This window comes from Mustela putorius, unplaced genomic scaffold, assembly GCF_011764305.1.
Source record: "Mustela putorius furo isolate JIRA1106 unplaced genomic scaffold, ASM1176430v1.1 tig00000139_pilon_pilon_pilon, whole genome shotgun sequence".
NCBI lineage: Eukaryota > Metazoa > Chordata > Mammalia > Carnivora > Mustelidae > Mustela > Mustela putorius.
This window is the reverse complement of record NW_025421293.1, coordinates 9,695,510-9,708,745: the sequence shown is the minus strand read 5'-3', so window position 1 is coordinate 9,708,745 and position 13,236 is coordinate 9,695,510. Positions and strand designations below refer to the sequence as shown.

Sequence of the window (13,236 nt, the reverse complement as noted above, 5' to 3'; positions counted from 1 at the left end):
CCACTATAACATGTTATTACACTTAAGCGAGGAGAAGATATTTCACAGTCTGGGGAGATGGATTAAGAATAACTTTTGCCCTTCATAATCTTCTGTTTTGCTGAATTCTTATATTTTGCCATAAACATTTATTTATTTGAGAGAGCATGTGCACTCTTGAGTAGGGAAGGGACAGAGGGAGAGAGAGAATCCTAAGCAGGCTCCATGCCCAGCATGGAGCCTGACACAGGACTTGATCTCCAGACCCTGAGATCATGACCTGAGCCAAAATCAAGAGTCAGACGTTTAACCGACTGAGCCACCGAGGCACCCCAACATTTGCTGCTTTTATAATTTAAAAAGCAAGCTTAATACTTAATAAGATTAATTCTAAGAGTTCTAAAATCTGGGATATTTAAGAATGAATTACTTTCAGAATTCCTATATATTCCAATCATTTCATTATAAAAAAGCCCCAAATCAGAAACAAACAAAACAAGCACTCTCAGTAGAATCCGGAGGAATCTGGGGAAAATACGGGGAAACCCGTACCCAAGCACCTGTGCCACTTCTTACAAAGACCCTTTTCTTCTTTATTCAAAACTCCTCTCAAATGAATAAATTTCATTAAGATAAACAGACCCAAGTTTTATTCTGGAATTTCTTACTCTGTCAAATAGAAAAGGCAGAGAATTGAGAAAGATTATGAAAGGATAAGCGCACGTGCAAATAATTCAGGAAAACTGGGAGAGTACACAAAAAAGAATCAGACCACAACAAAATTATGTATCAAACTCAAAAGAACAGAAAGGAAGTGCCAGAAGCAGTGAGACTCCAAATGTTAACAAAATTCTTTACTAGAAAGGCAGAATTCTCCAACTAGAAGACCTGGATTCCTCCCCAAGTTTCAGAGTTTGGGTTTGAGAAGAGTCATTTTCCAAAGCCAAGGACCCGCAACTGTCTAGACAGGAAGTGATTAAAATACAAGCGAACATTCTGACCAAGTCACGCACGGAGGTAGGGAGGCGTATTAGGGATGTTAAGGAAGTGGTAAGGGGAGAGCTAACTATACAGCCAAAAGGGTTTTTTAACAGTACAGGAAATGGTTCGGTACCAAACACTGGGGAAGTAAGTGTAGACTGATTCTCATCAACCAGATAATGAAGGCAGACACACATATGTGGGATTTAAATCTCTCTAAAGCTCTCTGAGATAGATCTGATCCCCTACAGACACGAGGAAGGATCTGAGGGGTGAAATAGCACAAGACCCAACAGGAGGCAGGAAAGCCACGGCTCACAGTGCTCTTCCCACTAGAGCACGGTGTCAACCAAGGGGGGCTCGCCAAAGACCTCTCCGTGTGGAAGACTTGATAAAAACAGGACACGCAGAAGGAAGAGAACTCCTAGCACACGAAACCAAGCTATTCACATGTGTGCCTGGGAATATGTAGTACCAGCCACGCAAACGAACGACGGTAGGTTGGAACAGTTCAGGACACCGAATTTCTGAGACCATAAAGGAAATAAAGAAAATGCAAGCAGTCTGATTTAAATTGTTGGGGCAGATATGAACGTGTAACTAGGAAGATTCTCCGCTATGGAGGAGGACAGAAAGCCTAATCCTCTTAGCTGGAGACAGAATTTGTGTTATCAAGGGCAAACAGAAGTGACACTGCCAAAAGAAAGATGGTTTCTAGAATCAAGATCAAGTTCAAGACGAACCTTGGGATGGTCTTGAAAGGAAAAATGGCTTCCCCTGGAGAGTTGGTGCCAATGTGAGCTCATGCCAGGCGAATGCATGCCTTTCTGCGGCCTTTCTCCCAGTCGGACTTGGCAAAAGGGTAGGAGGAGAGAGAGACAGGCAGTGGGAAGTAGGTGGGGGACTGATTCCATCCAGGGCTACAGGGCAGATCGGGACTCCTTGCTTTTCAATGTCTTTTCTTTTGGCTCCTGAAAAAAAAAATCCCAGCTCTACCCAATGTGTATCAGAACATAATTTCTCTTGGGGTAGCTGCTGTAGGGCTGAGAACCTGCCCTAAGTGGGGAGCATGTGACATCCTGTCCCGACTTCCCAAGACACATCTTCACAGGAGCACGACCTCTTTGGTAGCCTCTACCAGAGCTGGAGTTTTAGAATTACTTGTGTAATTCTTTTATTAATGTCTGTACCTCATGAGATTGAGAATGCCTTTGGATGGGGACTTGGAAGGGGTGACGGGGGCAGAGAACACATCACTGTGTTCTCCGTCGTATCCCTAGTGCCTAATACGTGGTAGAGTCTCGACATTAATGGGTAATGAGTAAACACCGTCTTCACAAGAGCAAACATTATAGGGGTGTTCTTGAAGAGTCAGTCCTGTGAAAACTCCATCACAGATGGTAGATTAAAAGTGAATTTTTCTCATTTTATATTTTGTTACCCTGGAATCCATAAATGAGTATGTTACGATACCATAAAAAAAATAAAAACATGCGAGACAGTGCCGCTGGGGACAACAGTACAGAGGTTCCTCCAAAAATTAAAGATAGGCACACCATGTGATCCAGTAATGCCACTACTGGGTATTTACCCAAAGAAAATGAAGACACTAATTCAAAGTCTTACGCGCTCCTCGGCTTATTTACAGTAGCATTATTGTAGCCGCATTATTGACAATAGGCAAGATGCAGAAGCAGCCTCAGTGCCCACGAACAGACGAACGGGGAAAGCTGTGATGTACGTACATGCGGGCATGTGAATCCGCAGAAGCACGGGAGCGCGCGGCCACACGGACGGACCCAGAGGGTATGATGCCAAGCGAACTCGGTCAGACACAAATACCTTGTGATTTCACTTATATTTGGAATCCAAAAAATACCGCAAACCAAACGAACAAAGCAGAAACAGACCCGTAGAGACGGGAACGGATGCACGGCCGCCGGAGATGAGGGGCCAGGGGTGGGCCACGGAACGGTGAGGCGGGGGGTGAGGGACTGAGGCCGTCACGGGGAGGAGAGGCGCAGCCTCGGGTCACAGGCCGTGGCGTGGGGGGCACTCGCCATGCAGTGACAGGTGGCGGCCACACCTGTGAGCAGAGCCCAGGTGTTTCCAGAACACTGAGCTGCCCGCCAGAGACGAAGGTCACGTTGTGCGTCAAGTGTATGGCAATAAAGCAACTCAGAGGTGAGCAGGTAAAAATAACTAGACCGTTCGGAGCCACCGCTTCTGTTCGCGTGAGGAGAGTCCGGCGCAGAGTGAGGGGCCCGTCAGCAAGAGCGGAGCAAGGCAAGGGCGAGGAAACCGCGAGCGGGAAGAAGCTGCGGCTTCGGCGGACCCGTCGAGAACTGCACAGCCCCCGAGCACACGGGCCACGCAGGCCGGGGGAACACGGGATCTCGGGGCTGGGGAAGGACTCCGCTGGGGCAGGGGGTTACCCTGTGAGCAGACCCCAGAGAACGGAGGGAACAAGCTATAGGACACCTCGGGACACTCCAGGCAAAGGCCTAGGCAGGCCACGGAGAGAGCGCGGCGGCCGGAGGGGGGAGGCCTGGGGGCACCTGGGGGGTTGGCTGGGAGCCTGGGGCCGGGGAGGACTGGCAGAGCCTCCAGAAAGCTGATGGTGGCCTGTGCAGGACAGTGAGACATGGGGGGCGGGGGGGAGCAGCCACCACGCATTCAGGAGTGAGGACAGGAGCCCAAGCGGGGAGCTGGGGAGCCAGAGGGGCCACCGGTGGTCTGCGCAGGGTTCTTTGCTGAGGACTGACTACAGGTGGATGGGCTCTGGGAGGTGACCAGGCAGTGGCTGGGGAGAAACGAGAAGCTAGTATGAGGGGCGCCATCAGAGATTTGGGACCATTAGGCTCAGGAGGCTTTACAAATCCCTAAGAAGAGCCCAGGGCGAACAGGTGCAGTGCTGGGGGGACTGAGCAGTGGGGTACAGTGGGGTATAGGAGCAGAGACAGAACCCGGGGTGCACTCAGGTGACCCCAGGACCAAGCTGGGGGCTGCCAATGCTCCGGGGTGAGGACCGACAGGGGACTGCCAGGAGGCAGATGAAGAGAAAGTGGTGGCCCAGGACCCAGTGGAAAAAGAGCTTTGAGGACAGGGAGGGACCGACGATACCAGGTGCTGCTGACAGACCAGGGGAGGTGAAGGCCATGGAGGCATCGCGGGGTCTGCAGAGATGCAGCCAGGGGAGACCTTGACACAAGGGGCTTCAGAGGGCAGAAAGGGGTGCCGGGGAGGGAGGGAGGGGTGTGGAGAGGAAGCGAGAGATGTGGAGGCGGGGCCAGGAGCTGCACGACCCTGACCCTTGCGAGGGCTCTGCCGCAAGGGGAACCGAGCAGGGGTCAGTGACCGAGGGAGGAGCAGTTGCTTCTGGAATTCCTCCTTTTCTTTCTACTTTGCTCTGTTCGCCTTTAGTGCTTCCTTAAAGCACAGACAGGAAGGGGATACAGTGTCTGGCAAAGGTCGGGTGTCCCCAAGGTGTGGAGAGGCCAGCGGTGTGGACGGCGTCGTCCCCCGGCCACCTGTCCCCGCTCAGCAGAGACTCGGCAGCCCCCGGATGGGATTGTTCAGGGTCAAGGTTTTGCCGGACAAGGGCAACACACGAAGAGGAGAAGGGAGTGATGATGGTGGTGACGTGGCAGCAGGACGGGAAGGGGGAGAAAAAAAAAAGGCAGAACACTCTGGATGATGGGTGGTCCTAGATGGGCCTAAGTGACTTCTGGTGAAGGAGGGACTAAAATCAGGTTGTCACCAGTGATGACAGGTGCTGAAAGACAGGACGGCAATGCCTTCAAAGGTCTGAATGAAAATTGTTTTCTTTGGGACGCCTGGAGGTTCAGTCAGTTAAGCCTCCGCCTTCAGCTCAGGTCATGATCCCAGGGTCCTGGGATCGAGTCCCGCATCGGGCTCCCTGCTAGTGGGGAGCCTGCTTTTCCCTCTCTCTCTGCCGGCTGCTCCCACTACTTGTGATCTGTGTCAAATAAAATCTTTTTTTAAACAAAGGAAGAAAAGACATTATTCTGAGTTACAAAGACAATGAAGGAAGGTCTCCAAATGACGACAGCACAAACCAGGAAGTGAGTGTTAAATGGGGCCTTCAGCACAGGCACGAATTCCCCAGCCCATCTGTGTCTATGACCACAGGTCGTGAATGTCTGAACTCGGCCGGTTTAGTGACATAAAATTACCCAGTAGGAGAGAGAGTTAAAAGCGCAGAAAAGGCAGTTGTCTCCAAGGTATAAAGACATAGGATGGGAAATAGCAGTTTTTCATTCTTCTATTTTCAAGATCGCTTGCATGAATGATTCTGACCATCGCATCATTCTGCAGAGTTCCTCTGACACCAGTGCCCCACAGTCCCCTCCTGGGAAAAGCAAGGCTGACTGCCTCGCTCCCGGACTGATTTCAAAAGCATGTCCCACGTGTTTCAGGTTTGGAGCTCCCGGATGACGTAGGGGTGGGGAGGGGGGCTGAAAAGCTGAAATCTGTCTTTCTAAGAAGTAAATTCAGGGCAAAGGAGACGTGCATTCTGGTGGCTGTGACACTGCCTCGATCCCAGGAGCGCTGAAGGCCACGCAGGGGGTCTGGACTGCCCCAGGACAAGCACCTCTGAAAAACCTTCCGTCCCGGGGGCGCGGAGCCCCGTGCAGCAGCAAGCGGGGCTGCCCCAGCTCCTCACCTCGCCACTCCGCCATAATCCAGACCTTCCTCTCCCCGGAACTTCACCATCAGCCGCTTCTTCAGATCCTTGGGCCGCATCTTCATGATCTGACGGTAAGACTCCTGCTCGGCAAAATGACAGTGTCAGAGAGAAGAATGGGTGTATATACAGTTACGGAAGGTGACAGGTTATTGGTGATGGAGACCCAACCAGGGTGCACGTGCATTTACACCCAAGTCTGAGCTGGTTCCATTCAAAGTGTTGATTTGGTGTCTCTGGTGTCCTGTATGCAGTGGCGCCTGTCACCTGATCTCCCTGAGTCTCCCTCAGGAATAAGGCAGCCTGCGCCTGGTGACGCCACACCAAAAGGACACACACACCCCATTTGCAGCACAATTACTGAAGGCTTAAGAGCAAACATACATCCTAACTAGAGTCCATGTTCTCCAAATTAACTTTAACGTGGCCATACTAAGAACAACCTACATATTTGTAAGAAAGATTTGATTTATTCATTTGACAGAGAGAGAGAGAGCATAAGTAGGGGGAGCAGCAGACAGAGGGAGAAGCTGACTCCCCACAGAGCAGGGAGCCCAGCACGGGACTCGATGATCATGACCAGAGCCGAAGGCAAACGCTCAACCAACTGAGCCACCCAGGCATCCCAACTTCTGTATGTTAACCAAAATAAAGACGTCCCTAGAGAATCTGAACAGTAAATGAATTCTGAGCCTGTTTTTATATCTGAGGTGAAGAATCACAGGATTTCTGGAGTCAAAAAAGCAAAAAAAAAAAAAAAAAAAAAAAAAAAAAGTTTAAGTAATAAGACACACACAGTAGCTTACCCAAAACACAGAGAACAGGTGGCCAGCCCAGCCTTCCCCCAGATTCAGATTTTTGAGTGGAACTAGCTAAATGCAGATATTTTCAATGATTAAGGCACTTGAGAATCTTTTCATGCTTTAAATTTAATGTAATTCAAGCTTCAGCATCCCAAGAGGGGAAGAGGATGCTGAGTGGACACGCGCTGGCAGCAACACGTCAGTAACTTGCGCTTTTCTCTCCCCGGCAACCATTTACGATGGCTCAATGGCCATTCTGGCCAATCCGTCTATTCGCCCAACACCGGCTGTGCACGGGCGCTGAGCGTGGCCCCGGGCGCCTCCTCAGTACCCATCACCCCGAAGACGCCACTGGGCTCCCCACAGGCCGGACCTTGCAGCCCAGGGGGGATCTGAGTTCAGCTCTTATCCACTTTCCTCTGATCGCTTCTGCCTGTGATTCCCCTGGCAGGCAGGATAAGGCCTGCACATCGCTGAGATTTGACATTCCGACCACCTTCCTTGAGAAAAGGGTCCTGTCTGCGAGAGGGTCCTGCCTGTTTAGTGGCCTTGACCCCACCAGAGAGCTGCATGAAGGACAGAACCCTTAAAGGAACCGCCTCATCTTCTGGTTTCCAGAAAACACGTTAAAAATCTGGTGGCCACCTGGCCGCTAAGCTTCTCTGGGGAGGCGAAGCCATTGGGTGAAACTCCGTGCAAGGCAGTAGAAGGGAAGCCTGGTTGTGAAGAAACGCCCAGACTGCGGGAATATGTCATCACAGAGCACGGGAGAGCACGGACAGTAACACTCAGTACTGGTTTCCACATAAACCTCTTTATTTTCACGTCAGAAGCTCTTGAGCTTTTCAGCTCCTACCAAAGGAGAAAACAGTCTCTCTGTGCCCATTGGTCCCGAAAAAGCCCTGCAATTCGCGGAGTAATAAAATCAGGACCTGAAGGGGTCCCTGGGGGGCTCAGTGGGTGAAGCGTCTGCCTTAGGCTCGGGTCGTGATCCCAGGGTGCTGGGATCGAGCCCTGCGTGGGGCTCCCTGCTCAGCGAGGAGCCTGCTTCCCCTCTCTTCCCTCCTTCTGCTCTCTCTCCGAAATAAAAAAAAAAATCTTAAAAAAAAAAAAGAAAAGAAAAAATCAAGACCCGAAACACCACCGAGAAAGAAGAACTCACTGTCTGTTTACAGGGTCGAACAGTCTATGCCTCACTGCCGGTCGCACTGAATTCCATACCTCAAATATTTCTTCTCTGGATACTTCGATGCGGCAGTGACCCGCCTGGGGTTGCTGCAGTGAAAGTTCGTGTCTGAGGACCTTCAGCTTCTGGACTAAATCTCTTTCGTATCTCTGGGCGGGAAGCTCCTCGTCTTCCACAGAGCCCTCGCTAGGCAATGGCAGCGGCTGGCTGGGCTCCTTTAGCTGGCACTGGTGACTTGAGAAGAACAGAAGCATCGAGGTCACTCCACAAGTAAAGGCCAATGGAGCCATAAGGAATGCCCCCACCCCCCGCCCCCCGCACCAAGCAACCGGGAGTCATTACACAGAACTTCGAGAAAAAAATGTTCTGCTAACATAACCATGTTATTTCTAAGCCCACTCATAAAATTCCAGTAAAATCAAGGACTAGGACTAGAAGAGGGATGGGCATTTGTCTAGTCCAGGTTTTGCCCCCAAGGGCAGCTGTCAACAAGAAGAGCTACATGGGCTCTTACGTTCTGGAGGACACAACAAACCCGGGACCCTGAACATGGGATCCAAGGGTAACTCCCAGTTCCAAGCTGTCCGGGAATGACGGGCACAGGAAAAGGCTCCGAGGAGGAGCATTTCAGGCTGCAGCAGCCCCTCCAGGTGGTGACGAGCGAGCACTAAGGAGAAGCTTCCTTTCGATGTCCCTCGTTCTAAGGGCCACACACTCCCTCGGAGAGCTGTGTGTGGAAGCTTCGAGAAAGGAGCTGTACTGAGTACAGACTGCCCTCTCGGGGTGAGTTTTATTGAGGCTCCGTCAAGGAAAGGTGGCCACGATACAGCTCACAGCTCACCTGGGAGTCTGAATCATGCGCTTGTCTACAACTCTTTATTTTACTTAACGCTTACTCTCCACGAACAACGCAGTAGATTAGAGAATTGTTAGTAGAAAACATTAAATTATAAATGTCAGAGGTCAACAAAGATTTTATGAAAAGTCTTACTTCATGATGTGATGTAATCTTGGGTCTGTAAACTGGGTTGTTCGGTTATTATGATCTACAAAATATATTCTCCCCGAAACCGTACTTCGGACTTCCCAACCTGGTGGCAGTGGTCCAAGTTCATCACAATTCACACTGTTAAGGTCTCTACCAAAATGGAAGATAACAGAGAGGTTTGTCCGTCTGTGTGTGGAGGCGGAAGACCGAAACTTCAGCGAGAGGTGCCACAGGAGACACCGATCGACGCGGCCGTGGCTCCGTTCCACTAAAAAGGGGCAGTCACGTAGCTACTTAGGCCACACTCCCACCGAGTCCAGGCTTGTGCGCTGCTGGTGGCAGCAACACCCGAGAGACAAAAACGGAGCCCTCAGAGCCTGTAGCCGTGATGGGGAACCTGGTCCACCCGGGGAACAGCATTTCTTACACTGAAGAGGGCCAAGTAGCAGGAAGTAGCTCAAACTCTCTGAATTTACAAGCTAAATTAAATGCTCCGAGGTCACAGAGGCATATTAACATGCCTCCGAAATCTCTCAGTTCTAAGCAGGTGTGCCCGGAATCGGCATTCTCAGGCTCCACTGGGCTCTGTGCCACAAGTGTTTCTGATCCCAGCCCCGTGGTCAGTGACCGCAACACAGTCCAGTCACGGTGGGGCACAACATCATTGACCAGGTCGCTTGTCTAATTAGCACAGTGGGTACTAAAGGGACACCTCATTCATTTGCAGGTAATATTTCCATTCTAATTATAGATCCTGAATCTTAAATTCAACAGAGACTCAGAAAGTCAGCAACGGGAAGCTTGTTCTCAGAAGAAACGAATTATGAATAGAAAGGAAACGAGCATTACTAAAAATATTATTAGGTAGTAATGCTATTCTAAAACAAAACGAATTTCGAAAAAGAAAGCAAAACAAAGAAAAGAAAAAAAAGAAACTTAACTCGGGGATGGGATGGGGGAAGGGCAGGGGTCTCTCTGACCTGGGCTCGGATGTATGGCCTTGTAGAAGGAATTCGTATAGAAAAGCTTCATCTCCCCCAGGAATGGTCCCCAAGGGACTGAGGCAATAGTGACAGTAAAGTAGGAGAGAGAAAGGGTGATAGAGTCTTTGTATTTCCTCTGTCATGTCTTCTTATGGAAAACTTTCACCCCATACAACAGTAGAGAGAGACCATTAACGAATAACCCACTCGGACCATTACCGACTCATCATCCACCTGTTTCAAACACGCCGCTACTCAATAACCCCCACCCCGCCCCGGCCCCCATGATCTGAAGCAAACCCTGCCTCTCCTATCATTCATCCATTGTTTATTTTTTGTTGAAAATGACAGCATCACGCCTTGAAGGGCTCACTGGATTTTCAAGCAAGAGCACATTTGATTTTCACCTAGGTCTTTCCGGTGACGTGATCTGATTTCAAGATCCTGCTCTCTCAGGGACAGCAGCAGCTGTGTGACAACAGCAGCGACCCGGTTACCGAGAGGAGTCCGAAGGGGGCAACAGAGCTGGGACTCCAACCCAGAGCGCCTGCGTCCAAACCCTGGGACTCCCCCTCTCGGCGCTGCCACACTTCTTCCAGCCCAAGGGGTGCTACCATCCAGCAGAGGGCCGGTGGGGAGACAGAGGGAGTCCCCCCGAAACTACTGGAGAAAGGGCTCTGACCGTGCCATTCTAGAAAACCCACCTTGGTATCCTGGGGTCGTGCCACGTGCTGACTCCAGTCTGTGTGTGCAAAAAGTAAACTTGGCCCTGCACCGTTGTCCTTTGTTCTGCACGAGAAACCAGAGGGGGCAGCGAGGGTCAAGTCCAAGGACAGTTGTCAAAGCACCTTCACGGCACAGAGCCTAACTAAGCCTCCTCTTGGTTTTCTTTTGAATCACAGGGACACGGGGCAGCGGGGAGCTTCCGCCGGCCCGGCTGGTGTCCCAAGCCCTGCACGTACTTGCTGTCCGGGGGGGGCTCGGCCCACTCCCACCCGCCGAAGCGGTGCGCCCCTTCCCCGGCCACAGCCCGCAAAGCACAGGACACATAGCCCCCTTGGCACTGCCCTCCGCCTGAGCCCAGTCACCAATGGCCACCCTCACGTCTGCTACTCTCTCCGCATCTCCATACCTTCCTCGTTCCCCGGGCTCTCCGCTCAGGGCGGTCAGATGCGCCCTTCCCCTCATGCCCGGCGCAGGCTTTCCCACGCTCACGCCACTGTGTGCTGCACGTACCCATCCAGCCCACGCATCATCTTGCATATATATATATATTTTTTTTAGTCTTCATTTGCCTAAAACGTTCACACGATTGCTAAACTGGGAGAGCAGAGCAGTTGCTGACACATTCACGATTTATCACCACCTTTTTTACTTGTCCTTATTCTGACACAGCCGCCGTATGGCCCGGCTCTGCCACACGGGCAGTCGGGGCACGGACGAGTCACAACAAAAGGAGCCACGGCAGCTCCTAAGGGGGATGGCGGGGTAGAGTCTCTCACCATAGCCTTCGGGCAGTTCTGGTGACTGGTGGCCGTGGGGTCGGTTCTGAGGCGTCTGGAGAGACCCCCGGACCTCGGGATTTCGGAGTCGCTGCGCCTGGAGTCTCTGATCTTGACTCGGGGACTCCACGAACCTGCAGTCCCCTCCCCCCGCAGCAGCAGCGGTGCTGTCTGTGTACGGGGCCGGCTCCTCCATGAAGCAGCTGAGTGGCCTCCCGGGCCCCGAGTCTTCATACACGGTTCTAGAAAGGAGAGCAGCACAGCGCGCATGGGGCCCCCAGCCCGAGACAAGCACCTAAAAACTGACCGCGGAGCCCCCACACCTGTTACTGGGCTTTCCCTCCACAGAGATGCGCCCAGCACCCAGATGTAGGAAATTCGTTCTGTCCTGTTTAAACAGACAGATTTCTTCGAGACCCACAAGCAGCCAAGGGGAACCCTGCGGGAAGCACGACTGAGGCCACGTGCAGGATGCGGGCATGGGGAGAGCTGAACGACTGATAACCCGACCTTGCGCTCTAAGGAGCTCGTGGAGTGAGATTTCATGTTTCTGGCTTTAAAATCAAATCCAAATACTCCATTTCCCTCATTACTTTACTGTATAATAGAACTCGCGGTTATGTAAAGCACTGCACCGACTTCAAGTATTCTCGAGCGTACATCTCTACCTCCCGAACAATTCTGAAGACAATTTACCTTAATAGGCTATTCCCCTCACAAGTAGTTTCTAGAAGCATCTTACACTGAAAACTTTCAAACATGCACAAATTGAGAGACTGCCTCCACGGCCCACCCCCGCCAGCCCCCCAGACTCATCGTCCAGCTACGACAACAGCCAGCTCCTAGCTACTCCTCTGCTCTCTGCTAGATTATCCTGAAACCAATCCCAGCGTGTTTCCGTTTCATCCTTACAGCATATAATCTCGAGAAGATAAGGACTTTTTCCATGATCACAAATGAAAAAAGGGGCATTGATTTTTTTTTTTTAATATCATCAAACACCAGTGTCCAAATTTCTCCAGTCATTAATCAGGATCTAACAGAGGTCCCCACACTGCATAGGGCTCTTAAATCTCTTTTATTATTAATTTGTAGATTCTCTTCCTTTTTATTTATTCCTCCTGTGATGTCCAAGACGGCGCAGTCGCCCACACTCTACCGAGCGCCCCCTCTGGACACTGCTCTGTGCCCTCCCGCAGGGGAGGTCGGCTCATTCCTCCGACCGGATTTCCAAGAGCTACGTCAATGTCAGATCACCTCTCTTTGGTGGTATTTTAGCAACTATTAATGATTGCTGCCCAGCTCCATGAAGGCACCTGGGCATCACAAAACTAGGACAGTGACCATAGCGTTTTTAAAATTTTAAGTGTTTCACAGCTTTTTTTGTTCAGTGTCATGTTGAGAATTTTTCATATATTTGATGTGTTCCTGTCTGTTGTAGTTATATTTCTTACTGATGCTCAAACTCCCATCTCTGGCCAGGGAAAACCTCTTTGAATTGGATCCCGAGGAATCTTGCGGGCATGGTGCCACTCATCTGTACAGCTTCCTTTATAAACAGGGAAACCCGGCCTGTAGCCCCAAGTGCTTTCCTGCATGCCACGCGCTCAGCACGCAGGTGCAAAGGCTACAGTCAGGGACGAAGAGAGCCCAGGGCTGCAGAGATGCGAGCGGGCACGGCCACGGGGATACGTACCCTTCGTTCTCTAACAGTCCCCTGCAGTCCACCACGGAGCCTCCAGTGCCTATCCTGTCCCGTGTCTGTAAACTGACTAAAACAGAGAAGAACGTGTTGCATTAGAAACCAGCGGCATTTCATACAACTGTCACACAGTGAGCCACTGCCAATGTGTAACTTCCGTACGCTATTACTACACAAAGCGAGGCACGTGTACACACAGAAACGTATCTACTGCCAGGCTCTCCAGTATGAAGCACTGACTCTGCGAGCCGCTTGGAACAGTCCTGGGAAATGCGGAGAAGGGGGTGCTGCGTTTTCACCCGCCCCATAAAAGATAACAGATTCACAATAGTCGCTTCCTCTAAGTTACCTCATTTTTAAGGAAGATCTTTAATGACACAGAGAGCGCTTCCAGTATCTGCAAA

At 51.1% G+C, this 13,236-nt stretch overlaps 1 protein-coding gene across 5 annotated transcripts in view; it reads right to left on the bottom strand.

The window, feature by feature from the left end:
* Positions 1–13,236, bottom strand: part of SMURF1 (SMAD specific E3 ubiquitin protein ligase 1) — a 106,627-nt gene that overhangs the window by 12,410 nt on the left and 80,981 nt on the right. For 4 of the 5 annotated variants that reach the window (XM_045075110.1, XM_045075109.1, XM_045075111.1 and 1 more), the window contains 6 exons: positions 12,827–12,902; positions 11,131–11,372; positions 10,333–10,417; positions 8,649–8,795; positions 7,693–7,891; positions 5,648–5,751 (listed from right to left, as the gene is read on the bottom strand). In XM_045075110.1, the coding sequence (XP_044931045.1) occupies positions 5,648–5,751; positions 7,693–7,891; positions 8,649–8,795; positions 10,333–10,417; positions 11,131–11,372; positions 12,827–12,902 (853 nt within the window). Of the gene's footprint in view, positions 1–5,647; positions 5,752–7,692; positions 7,892–8,648; positions 8,796–9,625; positions 9,704–10,332; positions 10,418–11,130; positions 11,373–12,826; positions 12,903–13,236 lie in introns of all 5 variants that reach the window. The other variant, XM_045075112.1, reaches the window with a different exon arrangement.